The 25,073-nt window shown below is 43.1% G+C and overlaps 1 protein-coding gene and 1 long non-coding RNA gene across 4 annotated transcripts in view; one reads left to right on the plus strand and one right to left on the minus strand.

Moving 5' to 3' along the window:
• Positions 1–25,073, plus strand: part of LOC134342511 (probable G-protein coupled receptor 139) — an 81,476-nt gene that overhangs the window by 39,822 nt on the left and 16,581 nt on the right. For all 3 annotated transcript variants that reach the window (XM_063040744.1, XM_063040746.1, XM_063040745.1), the window contains 2 exons: positions 8,687–8,838; positions 10,684–10,812. In XM_063040744.1, coding sequence (XP_062896814.1) covers positions 10,734–10,812 — 79 coding nt within the window. In that variant the 5' untranslated portion in view covers positions 8,687–8,838; positions 10,684–10,733. The remainder of the gene's footprint in view (positions 1–8,686; positions 8,839–10,683; positions 10,813–25,073) is intronic.
• The window catches only part of LOC134342513 (uncharacterized), a 61,575-nt gene continuing 41,562 nt past the window's right edge, over positions 5,061–25,073 (minus strand). The window contains exon 3 of the long non-coding RNA XR_010017037.1: positions 5,061–5,633. This is a non-coding gene — a long non-coding RNA (uncharacterized LOC134342513). The remainder of the gene's footprint in view (positions 5,634–25,073) is intronic.

The following is a 25,073-nucleotide window of genomic DNA, read 5'->3' on the forward strand; positions in this document are numbered from 1 at the left end:
TGCTTTGACAGCACGGTAGAAGCACCTTCATCAGATGTTTTGCAACGACACAAGATGACTCAGCCCCATCCTATGAAGGAAATTGGAGACGACCATTAAAGCTAGTGACGTCCCCATTCAGTCAGTGCCTTTGCAGACTGTGTCGTTACATTTCTGCGAGTAGACAAGCGCTCCTGCCACTCTTTATTGCCTCAGGAGGTCCCAAAGCACGTTTTGATGTGGCACCGTGGCACAGCAAGCAGAGCTGCTGCCTCGCAATCCTGATGAGCTAGGTACTATTCTGACGTCTTGTGCTAAATCAGCAGAGTTTGCACCTTCTCCTGGTTACCGCGCAGCTTTCCACTGGGTGCTCCAGTTTCCTCCCTCGTCCCAGAGCTGATGTGCTTAATTGGCCATTGTAAATTGTTCCTAGTTAACCTTAACTGCATTTTACAGGAGCACCATTGAGAGCATCCTGACAAGTTGCATCTCCGTCTGGTATGGAAGCAGACGAACATCGGACCGGAAGTCCCTACAAAGGACTGAGAGAACAGCTGAGAGGATCATAGGGGTCTCCCTACCATCCATCAGGGACATTTATCAGAAGTACTGCATACACAGGGCCCTTAGTATTATCAAGGATCCCACCCATCCATCCAGCATCCTCATTGACTTTCTATATCGGGCCGGAGACTGATGCATGAAAACAAGAATGGTCAGGATGGGAAACGGCTTCTTCCCCCAGGCCGTTAGGCTTCAGAACGCCCGGCTGCATCTTATTCGAAGTGTCACTGGTTAATCTGTTCCGAACCTTACAATATTTAATATTAATGCACTTTTGTTTGTTATTTATGTGTGATTTTATCTGTAGATTTTATCCTTACCTTCATAAGTTATCGTGTGTTATGTGTGCTATGTGTACTACCTGGTTCGAAGAAACATTGTCTTGTTTCTATTTATGTTATGTGGTTATATATGATACATACATGTATATAGTTAAATGACAATAAATTTGACTTGACTATTATCAAGGGATGTGGTCAACTCTAGTGGGAGTTGTTGAGAGAATAAAACAGAATAATCCAAAGCAACATTCACAAGATGCTGGAACTCAGAGGCCAGGCAGCATCGATGGAAATGAGTAAACAGTCAACATTTCAGGCCAAGACCCTTCTTCAGGACTGAGAGGGAAGGGGCAAGATGCCAGAATAAAAGGTGGGGGGAGGTGAAGGAGGATGGCTAGAAAGTGATAGGTGAAGCCAAGTGGGTGGGAAAGGTCAAGGGCTGGAGAGGAAGGAATCTGATAGGAGAGGAGAGTGGACCGTGGGGTCAAGGGAGGGGACAGGGGACCCAGGGGGAGGTGATAGGCAGGTGAGAAGAAATAAAAGGTCAGCATGGGAAATGGGGAGGGGGGCTGATTTTTATTCACCAGAAGGAGAAATCGATTTTCATGCCATCGGTTTGGAGGCTCCCCAGATGGAATATAAAATGTTGCTCTTTCACTCTGAGAGGAGATCATGGATGGAGACGTTGGAAAGGGAATGGGAATGGAATTAAAATGTTTGTCTACCTCCAGAGTAACAGTCATTTCATTCTCCTTTACACTTGTGTACTGAAGAATGTCACTGAACAATCAATCAATGAGCAGTACTGGTGTTCAGAAGGTTGGCAATAAACAATCATTCAAGTCACTACCAGGATCTGGGGAGTGGATGAGAATGTGAGGAGAATAAAAAGAAGTTATTGTATGATTACTATAAATGAGTGATTGATGGTTGTGTGAATTCAGGGAGCTGAAGGGTCTGTTATATGCTGCAGACATTCTAACCATCCATTCTCTGCCCAGTTTATGTTTTGCCCACCTTATTCTGAGCTGCCTTCTGTTCTCCTGCTGCCCCTCCCAGATTGGCCACATGGAATTAATAGTCCCAGCAATGAGCCCTGAGAGGTTCGACTCAACCCCACTGGTAAATAGCCAAAACACCACCTCTAATGAGTACTTGTTGTTTCCCACCCTTCATTTCCTTATCCATTTTCGGCATTTGCCATAAATCTGCGCAGATCAGGTTAATTAGTAGCTTTCTATGTGAAATTTCGTCACAAGCTTTGTGCAAGGAAGGTGCACAGTCACTGTTCTTCCTGCAGTACGAGAGGGTAGTGGGTTTCTTGAAGGAATCAAGGAGCTGGTCAGGTAGAACCTGCCCCTTCTCAATCCAAGCGGACTTCTGTTTAATGTTATGTTGATAACGCATTCTGCTAACTGATGACTACAGTTGTGGCATAAATTACTAATAATGTATGACTGTAGTAATGGCATGTATGATCATGTATCCTGCTGTTCACTGTAGATTAGGTCAATAATGTATGTTACTGTAAAAAAGACTGACCATGCATCCAATGCTAACTAGACAATGCTGGTAATGCCATTAAGTTGTTAACACTAATAAAGCATGCTACTGTTAACTAATTCAGATTGATTATTCTTAAAATGTTAATTAGATTAGTTTGATAATATGTCCCACTATTAACAAGGGTCTGCTAATTAATTATCCTGCTCTTAGCTAAGGAATTGTGAAGCTGTAATTTAGTTGTTAACTAGATTTGGTGATAAATTATCTTGCTGTTAAGTAGATTATGTTGATAATATGGCTTTTAACCAGGCTTCTAATAAATTCCTCTTAACCAAGTTATATCGATGATGCATCCTTCCATTCACTAGACAATGTCAATAAGTTATGCTGCTGTTAACTAGGTTATTTTTGAGCAATCGTGCTGACGCACATGGCACTGTTTTTCTTAAATAAGATTTGTTTCTTGTTTTAAACTGAGAGCAGCCAGGGTTCATGAAGAGCTTAGATGTTACAATAACTTTATTTATGGAACACTTTTCAGACAGATGATGTGGTTCAAAGTGTTTCACAATGGGATAAAAGTACAAATATGAAAATGAAATAAAAATAAAAATAAACATGAAAATACAGGACAAAAAGATGTTAGTTAAAAGCAAAGTTAAATAAAAAGTAAGCCGGTATTGAAAAATGTCAACTGAGTCTGCATCCCTTATAGTTTTAGGTATTGAAGTCCACAGTTTAGGAGCATAGATCAAAAGAGCTGACCTACCAATTACCTTTTGAGGGAGATTGTTTAATTTTAAGAAAATGGCAGAAGAAGACCTGAGAATTTGAGCAGGATTATAAAACAAAAATGATTATGTGATGTACTCCGGTCCCAGACAACTAAAAGCTTTCAAAACAAGTAAGAGAATTTTAAAATGAATTCTTAAAAAAAAATACAGGAAGCCAAGCAGAGTAGCTAGTATGTGAAGATGCTGGTTTGAGTTTAAAGCCTACCAGTGGTGTTCTGAATGAGTTGAAGTTTGTCAGTAGATTGCTTTGCAAGGTCAGGGAAAAAGTGCATTGTAGGAATCTGGTCTATTCGATATGAAAGTGTGAATTAATTTCTCAGCATCAATATGTGACAGAAATGGATGTACCTTTGCAATATTTCTTCAGTGTAGAAGTGCTGTTCAGGTCACTTTATGTGGAATTTAAAATTCAAATAGGATAACACACAGACTAGCTACTTCTATTTTACAAGGGGAGCCAAGTTCCCAAGTTTATCAAGGAGTTTTATCTCTCTTGGTTTTGGGACCAACCAGAAGTATTTTAGTGTTAGCTTCATTTAGGAAACTATTGCTCATCCATTTGTTTATTGCAGCCATAGCAGAAGATCGGGTGTTATTATTGTCAGCCTCAACTGGGATATACAATTGTGTGTCATCTGCATTCCCGTTGTTAGCAGAAACAGTGCATTACAAACGTGATGAACAGAGTAAAATTAGCACAAATTGCACATAACTTATACATGTGCAGAAATAAACACTAATGTACATTGAGAGAGAGAGAGAGAGAAGTTTATGTTCTTTAATTATGTCTCCTAAGAGGAGCATGTATAGGAGAAGAGTAAGGGACCAAGACAGCTTCTTTGAGCAAAATCAAAAGATACATTGTATCTCTTAGAAAATTGGCCTCCAAGTCACTCAAAAACAAATTTTTCTCGAAGGTATATGAACGAAACCAATTAAGGGCACTACCAGAGTTACCAACCATTGTTCTCAAGGCAATCTCAGATAATGCTGTGGTCAATTGTGTCAAAAACAGCACTTAGATCTAGAAGAATTAGAACTGAGACTCTATTGACATCAGAGCTGAGCCTAAGGATGTAGTCAATTTTGGTAAGGGCCGTCTCCGTGCTGTGGTTTGCTCTAGAACCTGACTGAAACTTTTCTAGAATATTGTTCTCATTCAGAAAGTTGTTGAGTTGGTTGAAATAACTTTCTCAACAACCTTGCTCGGGAAGGGAAGATTCGATGCAGGCTTGCAGTTAGCTAGTACCTCACTATCAAGGTTTGGCTTTATTAAGTAGGGGTTTGACATCCAGTTCCAAGGTATGTATGAATACTTTTCCTAACAGAATTGAAAACACTATTTTAAAAAAAGTCCTTAAAACATGTGGTAGGGACAGGGTTGAGACAGCAAGTAGACAGTTTACTCTTTGTTACAATCTTATTGAGTTCTGAATTGGAAATATTTGTAAATGTTGACATACTTGCCATCTTTTTACAAGGTTCTCTGCAGAAGTTATCAGGATCAGTAGCTATACTCTCCCTAATGGAAATAATTTTGTTGAAAAAAATGTTATGAATTCCGCACATTTTGTGGCAGATGCCTAAGTGAAGACGTAGGTTGGGGCAGGGTTCAGCAGTCAGTTTAAAGTTGAGAACAATATTCTTGAATCGCCACTGTTTTGTGTAATAATCTTGGAAAAACTGGCTTGACTTGCAGAGTTTATAGTAGTGTTAATGTAGTCTAGTTTTCTCTGAAAGTGTCTTGGTAGACTTCAACTCCAGTTTTCCTCCATTTTCTCTCAGCTTCTCTGCATGACCTCTTGAATTTGTGGACTGAATTGTTTAACCATGGTGACATTTATGAAGTGGTTTCTTTTTGGCCCTGATTGAGGCCATTGTGCTTAAAATATTTGTCAAGTTATTTTTGAAAGAATCAACTGAGCAGATGGGGTCACATGGGACAGATAAATTAGTCACCTCGGAGAATTTAAGTTGTGTTGCAGCATCAAGAAGTGTTTTTTTTTCTTAAACTGTAATTTATTTTGTGGTCTTGGTTCCAGGCCAGAGGTCATCAAAAAGTACACAAAAAATGATCAGAGAGTGGTATCAGGCAGAGACATTAATACTTTTTAACCCTTTTGTCATTACCACATTAGATGTATTTCCAAGTCGATAGGTGGGCTCAGTGAAATCTGGGCTGCCTGGTAAACTTGTGAATTCGCAGCCATAGAGTTTGCAGTTTTCAGATTATTAATATGAACATTGGAGTCACCAGAGATGAGAATCCTTTCATCGTTCAGTACAACAGAGGATGAGAATTCAAAAAGAAAGCAGGCATTGGATTTAGGAGGTCATGAGTCGGGGAGCTCTGAGACAAGGCTGAAGACTTTGTGCTTCTGACTCATGCAGCATGCCAAGTGACAAAGAGGGGAAGTGCTTGAAGCAGCAATGTTGTCATTTCTCCCGCTTCTTCAACGTGTTGTGGAAACAGCCAATGTCTTCCTTCTCGTGCACAGCAAATGTTTAACTGTGGTTCGGAAGGGTTTGGGGAGAAAAAACAAATCTTCAGAGATGAAGTTTAAAAAAACATTGCGATGAAAACTCAAACAACAGGAATTCTGCAGATGCTGGAAATTCAAGCAACACACATCAAAGTTGCTGGTGAACGCAGCAGGCCAAGCAGCCTCTTTTATTTAAGACAGCTGTCTGTCAATAGCCTTTCTATTGACATAGGAAGAACACGTTAGAGTTTTGCCACTTTGTCATACAGTCCTGTGCAAGACACTACAGGTCTCAGCCCGAAACATGGACTGTATTCCTTTCCATAGATGCTGCCTGGCCTGCTGAGTTCCTCCAGCATTGGGTGTATGTTGCTTGGATTTGCAGCATCTGCAGAACTTCTCTTGTTTGTGATACAACCCGCAGATTCATCTTCTTGCAGGCAGCTACAAAACGAAGAAACAACTTAGAAATGTTTAAAGAAAAGCCCCACACAAAAAGACCATCAGACATGCGAAAAAAAGAACAAATTGCACAAACAGCAAGAATCAAATAACACACAGAGCATTAAACATCAAACCGTGTAGTTCCCAAAAATGAATCCACAGCCACAAGCCACTGAGGCAAGTACAGCCAGTCCAGGAACTGGTCTGTCTGGCAGATCTGTAGTTGTCACTTCTTGCCCCAATTCCCACCGCTTGTCCTGCTTTCCCCCAACCTCCACTGGGCCTGAAGTCATCCCCATTCACCCCAACTCTCTTCACATGCCCCATTCTCTTCGTTAGCTGCTTGGTGACCAAGAATACCGTATCAGTCTGGGAGGACCCAGCAGTTTGGGACTCCAAGATCTTCCAGCTTGCCTTCTGTTCCGTAAGCCACGGACTCCCCTCAGCCTTGCTGGATCTGGAAATACTTTGATCTAATAGGTTGTTCGGGTGTCAAGAATGAGGTGTAAAGCTTGTATTTATTGTTATTTTATTAAGTGTTCAAAACAAAGAAATGGTAACTAATATGGTCTATCATGGGGAACAGAGAATGAACAAGAACAAAGAAGTCATGGGCACCTTATACTAAAAACTGGCTCAGATTAGACATAAAATAGACGTTCTATTGATAAGAAATAACCTATGAAACAGGTTCAGTGCCACGACACAGGCTGCAAAGAAACTTCTAGGACAGGGGTTCCATGAACTAAGATGAGAATAATTTACGGCTTTATTTTCGCTAACCTCTAACTGAAATTTAGCATTTCCTTCAATTATGAAAGTTGGCAACAAACAACAAGTGGTATTACTGTGCCTTTATCACTGATAGAAATTTTCATATCACATTACAGTTGTTACAAGTATCTCAAATTATTGATTACGGCACGCTCATCACTACTTTGAAATTACGATAGTTATTAGACCTGCCGCCAGATCGAACGCGATCGCAATCTTCCTGTCTGCAGACACTTGTGCAACGTAGCTGGCCAACTATCGGGCAGCCCTGCAATTGGATGTCAAGGTGACATGCATGTTGCTTTGTCAAAGACCACCCCACAGTTTAATGTTCTATATCAAGCTAAGCAACAACAGCTTCACACCGATAGGACTTTAAAAAATAAATTTTAATTTTAACTTGCCTATATTTTAAACATATAGTCTTGTTTTTAAGGCATTAATAAAGCAGCATATATCTCAATATAATTGTTTCTTTTGTAATCCTATGTATTTTATTTTATATATTTAAATACATTATTCTGAGAAGGGGTCCATAGGCTTCACCAAACTGACAAAAGGATTTGTGACATAAAAAAGATTAAGAACCCCAGCTCTAGAAAACTACAGAATTAACTATACAGTACTAGAATTACCGAAAGTTCACTGAACAATTATACAAAAACAGCTGATTACATTAAAATTTAAGCAAGAATAAATAAAGTTAACTACAATAAAAAGAACAATTTAGACTCTAATCCATCAGTATCCTAACCTCAGCCTCACCCCCTAACAGGTAGATGTCATGACCAATTAAAACAGGCAGGAACAAAACAACACAGGCGAAATGTTGGAAGAACTCAGCAGGTCAGGCAGCTTCTATAGCAGACATCCCACCTCTCCCGGGAGTTCCAGGAGTTTCCCGCATATCGATAGCGGCTCCCTGATGCCCGCAAATTATATACAATATCCCGGAAATTGATTTTTTTGGAGAGGGAGAGGGAAAAAAAAGAAAGAAAGAAAATGAATGAATCCTGCTTGATCTCTCTTTGTGCTAATTAGACCTATCGGTTTTCTCCATGAGTGGGCTTTATAGTTGACCTCTCTCTCTCTTCCATATTCCATCAGTTCGGTTACTGCCGTCTGTAATGACGCTGAAATCATCCGGACAACTGTCGGTGATGAAGTACAAAAGCCTGGTGAAGAAATTCCCAAGGCTGGCAGTGACAACCTGACTACGCGAGGCTGTGCTATACGGGCGGGGCGCGTTGGCATCTTAAAGGGGATTAGAGTAGGGTTTAAATTGGAGCGAAATTCCAAAATCGTCCGCTAAGACATCTTTAAAAGCGCGCTCGCAGCAAGCAAATTCTTCGGGGTTTTTTCCTGAAACACTTCCACTTACAGGTACATTGAAGCCTGCGATGGGCTGGGTTTAAGCACAGCCGTTTTCAGAAGAAAAACCGATTTTAATAAATACCCACCCCCACCGAGGTCTCATCATTAGGACAGCGAACTGTTTACCTGTGCTGCGCACTTTATATGCATTTTGAATTACACTTTATTAATTATTATGGTAATATATTGTTTTATGTTGTGTGTGATATATGTATAGTGGCTACACCGTGGTCTGGACAGAGGTTGTTTCGTTTGTGAACAATCAGCCAGATGACAATAAACTTGAACTTGAAGATACAGAACTTCTAAATTACTCATTTAAAATCCCCCATTTCAATGTAAAAAAGTAAGTTCCGATCCCAGCTATTGCAGGCTGTGTGTGTGTGTGTGTGACTACGGACGTTTATGCGATCGGACGTTGTCTGAATGGACGTTAAGCAGCGCACACCTGTAATAACGATACACCTTATGCTTTTATTTCTTTTAGGAACACAACATATCAGGGAGGCTAAGCACAGGGAAGGCTGCTCAAGTATTTCACAGTTCTTTTCAGCAGAAAACCAAAGTCTGACAGAGAAGGTCACTAGAGCTGAGGTGTACTTTACATCTTTCATCGTTGAGTATAACCTGCCATTCCAGGTGTGTAAGCACACAGGCAAGCTATTCAGGAAAATGTTTCCTGATTCAGAAATAGCAAAAAACTATGCCTGCCATCAACCAAGGCAGCAGCTATTGTGAACATGGCACATTATGACAGAATTCGGAAGTCAGCTGTCTCACTTGTGAATCTGACGTCTTGCAAAATTAACAAATTTGTTGATACAGACTGCTATGAGGTTGAGACTTTCAGTTGAGACCTCCCTGAAATGAGTTTTTGCAGGGTGGGATGTCTGCTATGGATACAAATAAACAGTTGACGTTTTGTGCTGAGACCTTTCTTCAGGACTGCAAAGGAAGGGGGCAAGATGCCAGAATAAACACAATGTGACAGACAGGTTGCAGTGTGTGTAGTTTAATGCTAGGGGTATTATGGGTAAGGGTGAGAGCATGGAACAGGACATGGAACTATGATGTTGTGACTTGTTTGATAGAGGGACACAACCACCTTCTCTCTATCCACTGCAAAAGGGAGGATATCCCAGTGGCTACTCATTTCAAATCAACTTCCCATTCCCACCCTGACAAGTCTGTCCATGACTTTCACCTCCACGATGGGGTCAAACTCAGGCTGGAAGTGCAATATCTCAAGTTCAGTCTAGGTAGCCTCCCATCTGATGGCACGTACATCAAAGTCTCTAACTTCCAGTAATTTCTTCTTCCCCCCCCCCACCTCTCTTTTTCCATTTCTCATTCTGGTACCCCTTCTATCACCTGCCTATCACCTTCCTCTGGTTCCTCTCCTCTTTCCCTTTCTTCCATGGGCCACTGTCTTTTCCAATTAGATTCCTTCTTCTTCAGTCCTTTACCTCTTCCACCAATCCCCTCCCAGCTTCTTACTTTATACCCTTCCCCCACCTTCCCCCTCACCTGGTCTCACTTGTCACATGCCAGCTTGTCTTTCCTTCTCTCCCCAACTCCTTATTCTGCCTTCTAAACCCTTCCTGCCTTCCTATCCAGTCCTAATGAAAAATCCTAGCTGGAAATGTCGACTGTTTACTCCCCTCCGTAGATGCTGCCTAACCTGTTGAGCTAGCATTTTCTGTGTGTTGCTTGATATTCCTTAGTTTTGATGTTTTAGAAAAGATATAGTATGAGGTAAAGCAGTGTTGGGGTGGGTGAGGGGGGGGGTTGTGCTATAAATCAGGGACAATATCACAGCTGCCCTCAGAGGGCACATAACAGACAAGTATTCCCTCTAAGTTGAGTGGGTGCGTGGCCACACAGTAACTGAAATACTCCCACGCATGTAGCCTTTGTTGCTGCACAGCTGTAATTTTCTTTTATATAATGTTAATAAAATTTTGAAATCTATGTTAATATAATTGTGAAATACCATGTAATTAATTATGTGTTAATGAATATAATCCATAATTTTTCTCAATAATACACATACCACAACATTTTAAAGCTTCTGCGTACTTACATTGTCAATGTTTCAAGTTCCAGCAGTGTTACAGAGTATTCAAAGTATCCTTATTACAAAAAAATATATTAAGTATTATGTAACTTTCAGGCAGTGTAAAAGTTTTGCTGCTCAGAGTAATAGTTAGTCAACTATGCAGCTTTTGGGGGGAACATTGTAACAGAGGGTTTATCCACTGAGTCAGTGGAGGTACAACTAAAATTAAGAAAGGTGCCAGCCAGGACTTTTAACTCTGTTTCATGCACTTTAGGAACTTATTATTAGTGTTATTCCTGATTGCACCCAGAATTGAAAAACAACAAGACTTAAGTTTGTATCTCTTTGTGCAAGACTCAGCTTGTGTAGCTGTTGGGATCCAACTGTACAGACTTTGCATTAACAATGAATCATTTTCCTTTCAGTGAATCAAGTGCCTTGAGTAGTTCCTGAAGAAGGAAGCCGCCTGCCAGATATGGCCTCCAGCCTGTCTAATGCTTTTGTCACTGTACAGAAAATCTATTACCCATCGCTGTGCGCCATTGGAATCCCAGGTAAGTCCTGTTGTTTGGCACCTAGCAAAGCAGCACAAAAGTCAAGACAAGACAAGCAATTCAGGCAAATTAAGGGCGAGAGAGTTAGAAGTAGGCCTTCCCTATGGATTATAAGTAAATAAACTAGGAACTTGAAGACACAAGGTAGCAAATAGTCTGCTGGAGGAACTGGGTGGGTTGAGTTCCATCTGTGGGGAGGAAGGAACCGTTGACATTTCAGGTCAAAACCATGCATCAGGACAAACTATCAACCTCTTTGTTATGAATTTTGTTACAGATAAAATATCCCATCCTAAATCATTAACTTGTCTAAAGCAACATCTGCGGCAGCTTGGCTCTGCAATGTTTGCAGGTCCTACTGGGTCTGAGTACGGTTCACCTTGGAAGAGTGGCAGTACACTTTCATCAAAATGACATCAGCTTCAAAAGGTCGGGTTACACGGATTGAGTTTGAATCCCCTTGAGTTATAAAGAAAGTATTCTTTGATTTCTTTGAACGGGTTCCATGGTTGTCTTTGTTTTGTGGCTGTCTGTGGGGAGACGAATCTCAGGGTTGTATACTGCAATACATACTTTAGTGGATGGTTGGTTGTCTCTCGGGGTCCGAGGAAGACTACATTGTGCAGGATGACATTGAGCTCGGCATCAACTTGGCACGGACGGAGAGCACGCTCGGAAACGGTCCGTCACTGGATCAAACTCGGGAACCTCCGTTCTCGAGCCCGGTGCTGATCACACTGCGTCACAAGCTGACCTTTCTTAACACAATGTAACCAGCGTGTGAAAGATATTAAAGTGGAAAAGCCCTGCACAGAGACGATCCCACTCTCTCAGCCTCAGAAGTCAAGATCCAGTGGCACAGAGAATCGTTACGTCTGGCAACTTCCTTGGCTGCATTGGATGGCCGCGTCTTCTCAAGTGCTCTGCCATGCCCTACGCACTCCACAATGCACTGCTGCAACGTTTTCTCAGCCGCTGAACCCCCGGGGTTTCCTCCGCCTGATCCACCGAAGCAGTCTTCGCATGCTGGGATGAGCAAATTCCTATCTCACCAAGGATTTCAGACCCGTCGGCTACCTCACCTGGTTTAGCCGGCCTGTCGAAGCCGTTGCCCGGGGTGTGGCCGCTGTCGCATGCAAACAGCTACGAGGAGCCACAGGTGAGAGCAGGGAGTTGATGGGGACCAACAGATGACGAGCCACTCCAAGGAGTGCGACAAGCCCCCCATCTAGAGGTGCTACCCCTCCCATGCACCCCACATACTTTAGTATTAAACGTATTTTGACTATTTGAAACTTTGAAAGTAGTAGGGACTGAGAACAATTTCCTGTGGTGGGGTACTCAAAGAGAGATGGAACTAGAACTAAAACTTGATTAATGCCCATGATGCAAAATGAGGACATTCAACCCAATAGGTCCATGCTGACCCATAGCAGACTAATCCCATCAGACCCAATCCTTCCGTCTGACCCATTCCTCCTTTCTCGGTGGCCCTTTGAGTTATTCTCTTGCACATGACCACCAATTCCCTTGGAATTCTTTTGCCACTTACTTATACTGAGGGGCAATATACAGTGACCAATTAACCCACCCACATGTCTTTGGGACATGGAAGGAAACGAGAAATGCAGGGGAAACCCTGAGAGTTGCAGGGGAAACATGTAAACTCCACATAGATTACACCGAAGGTGGGGAAGTATCATTTCTCACGTCAGTGAGTGTGAAATCGTCAATTGTTTTCTGAAGGGCTGTAGAAATTTCCGAGGCTGTAACGGATGGATATTAGGTGAGAGTGTTAGACGATGTAGATCAAAGATGGATGGATGTTCTTGAGCAGTCAAATCTGAGACGGAAAATTAATAGGTGTCAATATCACCAACAGCTTCTCCTGGTCCAGCCACGTGGATGCTGTGGCTAAGAAACATAGCAGTGCCTCTACTTCCTCAGAACACTAAGGAAATTCAGCATGTCCGCAGTGAATCTTTAGCAATGTTTATAGATGCACCCACATCAACAATTGGGAAACCAATGCCAAGGACAGGAAACTATGGCAAGCCATCATCCGAGAAGGAACAGCAACTTTCGAAGCCAACAGATGTGCAGAATTAGAAGAAAAGAGAAGAAAATGGAAAGAGAGGCAGCAACAACCAAAGCCCGATCTGCCATCTGGAACTACCTGTCCTGAATGCGGAAGAACTTTCAAAGCCAAGATTGGACTCATAAGCCACTTGAGAGCCCATAAGTAGATCAACAGAATGAAGACCATCATCCTCAACCTCGAGGGATGGCCACGATGACGATGAGATGCACCATAGAAAACATCTGATCCAGATGCATCACACCCTTGATATAGCAGCTGCTCTGCCCAAGACTGCAAGAAACTGCTGAGAGTCCTGAAAGCAACCCAGCCCATTACACAGGCTCTAACTCTATTTGCACATCTCATTGTCTTGGGAAGGCAACTTAATTATGGACATTGGTCATTCTGTCCTCTCCAAATGGGCAGAAGATACAAAAACTTGAAAGTATACACCATCAGACTGAAGGACAGCTTCTACCCTGCTGTTATCGGACTCTCGTATGCTAAAAGATAAATCCTTGAACTCTGATCAGCCGATCTACCTTGTTGTGGTGCATGCACTTAGTTTGCCAATGCGCGCTATACTCTCTCTGGAACTGCAACTCAATATTCCGCAATTTTCTTTTTACTACAGCAGTCTACAGTGGATTCCGGTTCATTGAGCCAGCAGGTAATCGGGCAAGCTACTTACTTGGAACAACTCTTAAGGAACAAAAACAAATTGAAAAAATAACCGGATTCCCTTCATGTATTTGGGACAGCATGCCGCTTAATTGGGGCAGGAGACTGGTGATGAATAGTTTCTAACTAGCATCAGTAACGTACACTTGTGTGGCTGTTAGGCACTGCACCATACTTAGAGTGAACAGTTTTTAATTGGTGTCAGTTGTGCATGCTTGTGTTCAAAGCAGTGATTCTTTTCAGATAGTTGGTGAGAAGAAAGCAGTAAGACAATTCTGAACTGTTTAACTCACCACGGTTCAATTATTCAGGCATAGAGATGCCAGAAATGGCCAGAAGTGCTTCAACAAGTTTGGAACTACAAAGAATTTGAAGGTATCGATAATCATCCTGAATGCTACAATGAAAATGAAGATTTTGAGGAAGCAATCATTGAAGATTGTATGAAAGCAGTCCATTATCTGCACTAGATGTCTGTGCTGATTTTGGTTATTTGGTGGTTGTCCGTTGACAGGAAAACCTGTGTGGGAGAGTTTTTAAAGTGGAAAAGGCTGGGGCAGTTCCACTCTCTCGACACTCAGAAGTCTGTGTGCAGTCGTACAAGTAGTCATCACAATGGGATATTCCTTCGTTGCTGTGGATGACCATGACTTCTGCTGTGCCTTGTCTTGCCCTTCACTCTCCACAGAGCGTAGCAGAACCACATACCACATTCTTGGCCGTTGGATCTCACTGGGGGGGGGGGGGGGAAGAGAGAGAGAGAGAGAGAGAGAGAGAGAGAATGAGAGAGAGAGAGAATGAGAGAGAATGAGAGAATGAATGAATCCTGATTGGTCTCCCTTTGTGCTAAGTAGACCTATCAGTTTTCTCTGTGGGTGGGCTTTACAGTCGACCTCTCTCTCTCTTTCATTGTACATCAGTTCCGTTTAGTGTCCTGCAGCGCCATGGCAGAGTGTTCCAAAAAAAGAAAATATAAAACGTACTTCACCCCAGACCACCCCAAAGTGTACCCCTGACTAATAGGGGTCAAAAATAATGACAGTGTTGCTTGCTGCACTGTTTGCAACAGTGACTTTTCTATTGCCCATGGTGGGTTAAATGACTGTAAAAGACATGTTGAGGTGAGTTTAACAGGTGTCATTCCCTCTTGGAAGCTGTCGGGACAGAAGACAGAGCCAGTCTGAGAGGCGGACGGGTCTGCGAGTCAACAATTGGCGCTGAGGCAAAGTCAAGGAGACAGACGTCAGGCAGAGCCGTGGTAGTAGGGGACTCCATAGTGAGAGGCCCAGAAAGCGCTTTCTGTGGCAACAGGCGAGATTTAAGGATGGTGTGTTGCCTCCCTGGTGCCGGGATCCAGGATGTCACGGACCGATTGCAGGGAACCCTCAAGAGTGAAGGTGAACATCCAGAAGTGGTGGTGCATGTCGGCACAAATGACGTGGGGAGGAAGAGGAAAGACATTCTACAGCGTGACTTCAGAGAATCCGGTTTGCTTCCAGTTCCTCGTGCTGGAGTGGGCAAGAACAGGGAGATAATGGATCTGAATGTGTGGCTGAGGAACTGGTGCAGGAAGCAAGGATTTACATTCTTGGACCACTGGGGTATGGGTGAATTGTACAAAAGGAACGGGTTGCACCTTAATAAGCGGGGCACCAGCATTCTGGCAGGCAGGTTTGTCTCTGCAACACGGGTGTGTTTAAACTAAGTAGTGGGGGGGGAAGGGGACAATCTGGAAACATAAGGATGGAGATAAAGGGAAAGTGAGGATAAGAAAAGTTAAGCAAGACAGCAGAATCAGCAGAGTAGAAAGCTCAAGAAGGGATCGTACAGTACGGCCAAGTGAAATAGGAATTGATATGGGTGCTGAGGGGAGTAATGAATTGAAAGTATTGTATATGAATGCACGAGTATAAGAAATAAAGTGGATGAGCTTGAGGGTCAGTTGGAAATTGGTAAGTGTGATGTTGTGGGAATAACAGAGACATGGCTTCAAGTGGACAGGGCCTGGGAAATGAATATCCAAGGATATACGTCCTATCGAAAGGACAGACTGATGGGCAGAGGGGGTGGAGTGGCTCTGTTGGTGAGGAATGATATTCAGTCTCTTGCAAGGGGGGACATAGAATCAGGAGACGTAGAGTCAGTATGGATAGAACTGAGAAATTCTAAGGGTAGAAAGACCCTAATGGGAGTTATCTACAGGCCCCCAAACAGTAGTCTGGATGTAGGGTGTAAGTTGAATCAAGAGTTAAAATTGGCATGTCGCAAAGGTAATGCTACAGTTGTTATGGGGGATTTCAACATGCAGGTAGACTGGAGGAATCAGGTTGGTACTGGACCCCAAGAAAGGGAGTTTGTGGAGTCCCTCCGAGATGGATTCTTAGAACAGCTTGGACTGGAGCCTACCAGAGAGAACGCAATTCTAGATTTAGTGTTGTACAATGAACTGGATTTGATCAGGGACCTCAAGGTAAAGGAGCCATTAGGAGGTAGTGACCATAATATGATAAGTTTTAATCTACAATTTGAGAGGGAGAAGGGAAACTCGGAAGTGTCAGTATTACAGTTGAACAAAGGGAACTATGGTGCTATGAGGGAGGAGCTGGCCAAAGTTCAATGGAACAATACCCGAGCAGGGATGACAGTGGAACGGCAATGGCAAGTGTTTCTGGGAATAATGCGGAAGGTGCAGGATCAGTTTGTTCCAAAGAGGGAGAAAGATCCTAAGGGGAGTAAGGGGAGGCCGTGGCTGTCAAGGGAAGTAATGGACAGTATAAAAATAAAAGAGAAGAAGTATAACATAGCAAAGACGAGTGGGAAGCTGGAGGATTGGGGAACTTTTAAAGAGCAACAGAAGGTAACTAAAAAGGCAATACGCGGAGAAAAAATGAGGTATGAAGGTAAACTAGCCAAAAATATAAAGGAAGATAGTAAAAGCTTCTTTAGGTATGTGAAAAGGAAAAAAAACAGTTAAGACCAAAATTGGGCTCTTGAAGACAGAAGCGGGTGAAGTTATTAAGGGGAACAAGGAAATGGCAGATGAGTTGAACAGGTACTTTGGATCTGTCTTCAGTACGGAAGACACAAACAATCTCCCAGATGTAATAGTGGCCAAAGGACCTAGGGTAATGGATAAATTGAAGGAAATTTATATTAGGCAGGAAATGGTGTTGGATAGGCTGTTGGGTCTGAAGGCTGATACGTCCCCGGGACCTGATGGTCTGCATCCCAGGGTACTTAAGGAGGTGGCTTTAGAAATCGTGGACGCATTGGTAATCATTTTCCAATGTTCTATAGATTCAGGATCAGTTCCTGTGGATTGGAGGGTGGCTAATGTTGTCCCTCTCTTCAAGAAGGGAGGAAGAGAGAAAACAGGGAATTATAGACTGGTTAGCCTGACATCGGTGGTGGGAAAGATGCTGTAGTCAATTATAAAAGATGAAATTGCGACACATCTGGATAGTAGTAACAGGATTGGTCCGAGTCAGCATGGATTTACGAAGGGGAAATCGTGCTTGACTAATCTTCTGGAATTTTTTGAGGATGTAACTATGAAAATGGACAAGGGAGAGCCAGTAGATGTGGTGTACCTGGACTTTCAGAAAGCCTGTGATAAAGTCCCACATAGGAGATTAGTGGGCAAAATTAGGGCACATGGTATTGGGGACAGAGTACTGACATGGAGTGAAAATTGGCTGGAGTAGCAATTAACGGGTCCCTTTCAGAATGGCAGGTGGTGACCAGTGGGGTACCGCAGGGTTCAGTGCTGGGACCGCAGCTGTTTACAATGTATATTAATGATTTAGATGAGGGAATTAAAAGTAACATTAGCAAATTTGCTGATGACACAAAGCTGGGTGGCAGTGTGAAATGTGAGGAGGACGTTATGAGAATGCAGGGTGACTTGGGCAGGCTGGGTGATTGGGCAGATGCATGGCAGATACAGTTTAATGTGGATAAATGTAAGGTTATCCACTTTGGTAGTAAGAACAGGAAGGCAGATTATTATCTAAATGGAGTCAAGTTAGGAAAAGGGGAAGTACAACGAGATCTAGGTGTTCTTGTACATCAGTCACTGAAAGCAAGCATGCAAATACAGCAGGCAGTGAAGAAAGCTAATGGCATGCTGGCCTTCATAACAAGGGGAATTGAGCATAAGAGCAAAGAGGTCCTTCTGCAGCTGTACAGGGCCCTGGTGAGACCACACCTGGAGTTCTGTGTGCAGTTTTGGTCTCCAAATTTGAGGAAGGACATTCTTGCTATTGAGGGAGTGCAGTGTAGGTTCACAAGGTTAATTCCCGGGATGGCGGGACTGTCATATGTCAAAAGATTGGAGCGACTGGGTTTGTATACTCTGGAATTTAGAAGGCTGAGAGGGGATCTTATTGAAACATATAAGATTATTAAGGGATTGGACATGCTGCAGGCAGGAAGCATGTTCCCGCTGATGGGTGAGTCCAGAACCAGAGGCCACAGTTTAAGAATTAGGGGTAGGCCATTTAGAACAGAGTTGAGGAAAAACTTTTTCACCCAGAGAGTGGTGGATATATGGAATGCTCTGCCCCAGAAGGCTGTGGAGGCCAAGTCTCTGGATGCTTTCAAGAAAGAGATGGATAGAGCTCTTAAAGATAGCAGAATCAAAGGTTATGGGGATAAGGCAGGAACTGGATACTGATTGTGGATGATCGGCCATGATCGCAGTGAATGGCGGTGCTGGCTCGAAGGGCCGAATGGCCTACTCCTGCACCTATTGTCTATTGTCTATTAGCATAGCTAACATTATTTAAACTAGCTGGCTAGCTGCTAAGGAGCTATTCTATTGATGTCATACGTGATGAGACCAAACTGCCTGTAGACTTGCTTAAAGTTGTAATAGAATTTTTTAAAAACTCCATGATAATATAATATAATATAATATAATGGTGAATCTTGTGAATCTGGTATCTTGCAAAATTAACAAATTCATTGACACAGACTGCTATGAGGTTGAGACTTCCGGCAAAATGCTCAAATCTGTCAAGCAAGCCACATCACAGTTCAAGGAAAGTTTGCAAAAGAAATAGAAAAGCTATTTGCATTAGCATTGAGATTGCCAACAAAATACTCAACAAGGAATATATATATAAGTATGTGTGTGTAAATAGTTTCAATATGTGATCAAATAAATTGTGATCTTTCATTATCAAATGTCCTGTATACATACACCCTTGGAGGTCGACCGGGGGGTGGGGGGGGGGATATGGGGTTGCAGGGAGCGGGGGTGGTGGTGCTACCTCCCTGAAATGAGTTTTTGCAGGGTGGGATGCCTGATATGTGCATGGAATAAATAGCATACAAAGAAAAGATTTTCACTGTATCCCAACACATTTAAATAAATTAGTTTATTATCATCACATATTACAGGGAAGAACATTGTTTTACTTGTCAGCCATACAGATCATTTCATCACATCGTTACATCAAGGTTGCACAAGGAGACAGCGATAACAGAGTGCAACATAAAGAGTTAGTTACAGAGGAAGTGCAGTGCAGGTAGAAAATAAGGCGCAAAGCTACAACACGGTAGATTGTTAAGTCAAGAGTCTATCTTACATTAGGGGATTCTTCTATAGTAGAGCTACTAGGACTTGATGTTTCAATCCCTATGGTAAGTTGGCACTCTTGATGTTGGCAGTGGGTTTGGAGTGGTGACAAGGAGGGAGGGTAGGTACGTCATCGGGGTCATCAGGTGGGCACCCTCCTTCTTTGACACTTCGTTGATAAGCCCACGACGTCTCCAGAGGACTCAATGGTGCTACCTGGCGTCCCAGATACACCCCCCTCAGTTCCATACCCTCCTGTCTTCATCTCGCAGCCCAGTTGTTGTCTTTCCTTTTAATCCAAATACAATTGCTGCTTTCTTCTGCTGCATTTGATAAGGACTTGATTGCTTGTTGAAGGGAGTGACCCCTCACCCCCATCTTCTTCAATAGACTGGTCGTAGTTGTAGCAATGAATCCCCTGCATCCCGCTTCTACAGGGAAAATCTTAGTCTTCCAGCCATTCTGGGCAGCTTCAGTTGCAGTTCAGAGTACTTGGTCTTTTTCCTTTCATAAGCTTCTTCGGCACCATCTTCCCACGGTACTGTCAATTCCACAACATATGCCAGCTTGGCTGTTATGGATCACAGGACCACATCTGGCCGGAGTGTTGTAGCCGCAATGTCTGGGGGAAACACAAGCTTTTTTCCCAAGTCCACATCCATTTTCCAATCCCGAGCAACCTGCAGAACGCTTACATCTTTTGATGTTATATGGTGCTCTGGAGGTTGGCCTGCTGGTACAAATCGTGTGATGTGGACATTTCCTGCCGATATTTGTGGGACAGCATTTGCAGTGATTCGCCTCTGTTCCAAGACTGATGCCAGCTGTCTGAGAACTTGGTTATGCCGCCAAGTGTACTGCCCCTGGGTGAGGCTCGTGGAGCATCCTGTTAAATTGTGCCGTAGTGATCCAGGTGCTTGACAAAGAGAGCAAGCGGGGTCTTCTCCCCACCACTGGTTCAGGTTCTGGGGTGTGGGTAGGAGGTCATAAGTGGCTCTGATGACAAAACTTGGCCGAGATCCCTCCATCTCCCAGATGTCACGCCAGCTAAGTTTCCTCCTTTCCAGGCTCTCCCAATTACTCCAGTGGCTCTGCTTGGTCATTGAGACGGCCCTGGCGGGTCACTCTGCCTCCTCCGGTCTTCTCACCTCCTCCACCACGAGCCGTCTCTTCTGCACTGATGTTGCCTTGTGCCATTGATGATCCTTTGGGACAAGTCCGAGCCCGGCTCTCCCAAGTTGGACTTGGCCAACCACATCCCTGAAGCGAAGAGCAGACTTAGCACTCTGAACAGCTTCAGATGGGGTTCACTTCCTCCCCGTTACCACGGGGGGGAGGGGGGCCACTGTTCGAATAACAGTATCTTCAGATTCATTGAGAGTCATGACCAACTTTGCTTTGGTGCATTTGAATTCTTCAAATTGGTAATTCCATTTTGCCATTCCTGTACAGTCCAACAGGGCTTAATAATCGTGGAAGTCCAAGCCACTGTTTCACATGTGTGCTGATCATTCTTTCAAGCTTTTCAACCTTGCTGATAGGGGTTTCATACACTGTTAAAGGCCACATGAGTCTTGGGAGTATGTCGAACTGGAAGCACCACAGCTTGAGTTTTCCTGGCAGCAAGGTCTTGTTAATGCGAGCTATGTACATGATGGTATCCTTTTTGAGTTGTGGTATAATAGTGAAATAGAAACTGTCTTTGATCCTGGTCGTACGTGCGGCAATAGTAAAGTAATTCCAATGGGATGAGTGGCCTCGTTCCATACTATAACAATTCCAAGAAATGGCATTGAAGGTCAGATTAGCTGAGTGGGGCCTGAGTGGATGACTGGCCTGCCTGCCTTCATTATTTGCAACTTTCACCATCTATTGTTTTCTTTGCCTTACATCATTACATCATGTGTGATTTCACTCTGACCTCCATGGTGAGTTACATCCTGCTCTGCTCGCACAGAACTCTAACCTGTTTCCTTCACTTTACAGAATATCACCCATTTTGTGATTCAAGGGAAAATCTCTTGTTTGGTACAATAACACAACTGTGGATTTTCTTGTTCTTTTCTGGCATCTTGTTTTCTTTGGAACTGTGTCTGGATGGGGGTTGCCAACTATTCAGGATCCACCCAGGCTCCATGCATTGAGTAATAAGCACCATGAAATAAGAAAAGAAAATGTAAATAATCTAAAGAGGATCTCTTTTACATTTGTGTTTACTGCTGTTAAATATTGGGGAGGGGAAAATGCCCATTTGATTAACAGGCTGAGAAACATCCTATTGGTTAATGAGCTACTTTCCCCCAGTTGTTTGGGAAGGCGGGGCTCCAGCAGGATGGAGATATTGAGTGACCCGTGATGGATGTGTAGAGTGAGTACTTTGAGCCAAGAGGTCATGTGATCGTGTGCCCATGCAGGCTAACACTGTGGAGGCTTGGAACAGCTAATCATGATCTCATGACTTGGTGAGGTGTCTATCTCTTCCCAAGTAGTGCTTCAGACAATCACATTCAACATAAGTGTGCTGCGGGATAGACATTCTTGAAGGCTGTCTCACCCACACCGCTGATTAGGCCTGGTATGCTGTGAACAAATGTCTGTCCTTGGGAGGACAGGTTTAGGAGCCCTAGGAGATCTTCCATTACCTGGGACCTTTTGCAAAGCTGGAAATGACCTTTAGAACTTGAGATGAACCAGGAATGACCTCTACTGGGAACTCTGTAGCCCACAGGACCCAATACCGAATTCTCCAGCATTAGAGAACCCGTAAACATGAGAAATTCTGCAGATGCCCACTTTTTCTTTCTGTCTGCATCAGAAGTGGTTTTTTTATCTGCTATTAATTTATTCAATTTTTTTGGTAAAATCTAACCTGCTGTGCATGTTCCACAGCCTTACCATTAACAACATTAAAAACACCAAGAAGTTTATTCTAACTTACCCCCTTAATCGCCATGCTAGATCAGCTGGTCTCACCCTACCAGAGATAATCCTCTTATTCCACCCCCACCTCCTCCTTCACTTTCTCGGCTACCTATACTATAGCACACTAGCTTGTTTCTTCCCTTTCTCAGTATGCATGGGAAGTCCCAGAACTGATTTTCTTTCCGCAGATGCTGCCTGGTTTGTTGAATGTTGCTGGCATTTTCTGTTCTTAGTACAAAAGCAAGGTTACCCAATGACTGTGCTGGCCCTTAACAGCACCCTGTCCTGTTTTCGTTCCTGCAGTATTTTTTCCACTTAAGCCTGAAAGGGGTAGGGCATACGATAGGCTTGCAATAGATCAGGTGGCATCCTGGTGATAGGAGATACTGCCACTGTAAATAACCTCAGACGGCTTACACAGATAGTGCTCTGTTTACACTGCACACCTGTGGCCAGTGAAGGTGAGGTGCCTGCAGCTAATCTACAAATGGTTCAACTTAATATCAGAGAATGTATACAGTACAACCTGAAATTCTTACTCTTCACAGAGAAGTCCACAAAACAAGAAATCCCAAAGAATGGATGATAGGAACATCAGAGCCCCAAAGACCCCCTCGCCCGTCGCATGCACAAGCAGCAGAAGCCTCGATCCCCCCCCCTTCCCTCACTTACACTGGCAGAAGCACCCCTCCCCACCATGCAAGCAATAGCAAAAGCCCCCAAAGAGACCATGACCTAGAGTCCGTCAAAAACTACAGTCTACAGCCCAACACCTTGGTATGTCAGACAGGCTCTCTCTCTCACCAGCGAGGGAGAGAGAGAGATCGCTCCAGAAACAACATCCAGCCATGTTGACCACTGTGTATAATTTGCTTCGATCTGTGGTGAACTGATCTCTAAGGCCACCTTAGAATTAGACAGCACCTTGGTGAGACCACTGCTGGTGTGTTGCATGCAGTTTTGGATCACCTTACCAAAGGATATACTTGCAGTGGAGGGAGTGCAGCGCAAAGGGTCACACTGAATGAATCCTGAGATGGAAGGACTGTCAGGTGATAAGATTAGGTTGACTGGTTTCCTATTAGGTAGTGTTTAGCAGGCATAGGCCAGAGGGAGTTGGGATAAGGGCAGCAGATTTTCTTTCCTAAACAATACTATGCTTTGTCCAACAGTCTGGGGGGTTTCAAGGCTACAATTCACAGGACTAGTTTTTAAATATTTAAATTATATTAGTGTAGGATTGATGCCAGTGGGCCAAAGGGCAGGATTCCATGCTGTTTTACTCATGTTCTGCTTTATTTAATTGCTTGAATTGAAATGCCCCAGCTGCTGTGGTGATGTTCAATCCGACATTCTTGATCTATGGTATAGAATTCCTCCTGTTACTCCAGCATCTTAACCAGTTCACTACTCAAAGTGCTTCAGATTGTCTGAACTTGTCTCAGTGGCTCATTGCTAACTTTGCAGAAAGACGGTAGATTCTGGTTAATTGGGACATTGGCTAATCAGGACAGCCACTTATTTGGGACAACTCTTAAAGAACAAAAACTAATTAAGAAAATAGCCGGGATTCCCTTCATTTATTTGGGACACTATACTGTTTAATTGGGGAAGGAGACTGTTACTGAACTAATGTCAGACACAAGCACTTGCATGGCCTTTAGACTCTACGCTGTGTTTAAAGCGAACAGTTTATAAATAGCATCAGTTGCATGTGCTTGTGTTCAAAAGCAGTGATTCTTGTCACTGATAGTTTGCAAGTAATAAACAGTAAGACAATTCAGAACTCACTGAATTGCTCACTGTGGTTTCAAGCTTTCAGGCTTGGAGATGCCAGAAACAGCTGGGAGTGAAAATGAAATGATTTTACTACTTCAGTAAATTAGGAATTACGAAGAATTTTAATGTATCAACAATCATTTTGAATGTTACAATGAAAATGAAGATTTGGAGGAAGCAATTGTTGAAAATAGTAGTCCATTAACTAGATGCCTGTGCTGATTTTGTTCATTTACAGTCAATCAAAAGAACATAGCGGCATAACTCCTCCATTGATAGCTATAGGGAACTAATACACACTTTTATAGTACTGTAGTAGTACTGGTAGTGTTCTAATTTGTTCTGTATTTTACTTAAATACGTATTTTTTTTACTCAGTTAAATGGTAGCTAGTCTTTTTTGTACCTTTTTAACTATTTCCATGAAACTTCAACTAATTGGGGCTGCAGCATAACTGGGCCAAAATGTACTGGTGCCACTGTATCCCAGATATCTGGAATCCATTGCAGTAGGCAAAGCTGTAATTTGGTCTGCGCTGTAAACAGACTGAAAATGAAACTAGCAACCCATCAACTAAGCTGCTTTAACTCTTCAAATGAACATGTAATGGCTTCTCTGTAATGTTAACTGCTGAGGTAATGGTTTTTCTGTAGCAGCAATGTTTGGGTTATAACTACAGATAACGGGTGGTGAACCAAAGGGAGAAATGTTATTCTTTCTTGTATGTCTGGGAGTGGGGTTTTCGCGGGCTTTTGTTCGAGGAGAAAGACGAGGAAGGACGTATGTGAGGAGCGCTGGTAGACCACCCGACAGCGGAAACTGGAATCCGAGGGTCTGGGGGTCGGCGATGTTTCAGCAGGGGTCATTTATGGAGGAATACCTGAGGCATGAGCTCCAACGATTTTTGTGCATGAACTATTTAATGAAAGTAGCGCCTTTTTCTTTTATATTTTGTTTCACTACTAACCACATAGCTAAAGTAAGAGTTATAAAGTGTAATCATTTGGCGCATATGGTGTATTGTTTGATATTTCACGTGTGGGTTTGTACGGGGGTACATTACACAGCATCCACCCAAACTTGAACATCCTGTTTGGCGGGGCCGAAAGCTGATTCCCCTAGACGAACGTGAGCGACAAGCCAGGTGGGCTACATTTGTGATGGCTACGTCCGGGATTTGATTCCGTTGGATGCTGTGTGATCACCCTGTTTAAATTA

This window comes from Mobula hypostoma, chromosome 2, assembly GCF_963921235.1.
Source record: "Mobula hypostoma chromosome 2, sMobHyp1.1, whole genome shotgun sequence".
In the NCBI taxonomy this organism is placed as follows: Eukaryota; Metazoa; Chordata; class Chondrichthyes; order Myliobatiformes; family Myliobatidae; genus Mobula; species Mobula hypostoma.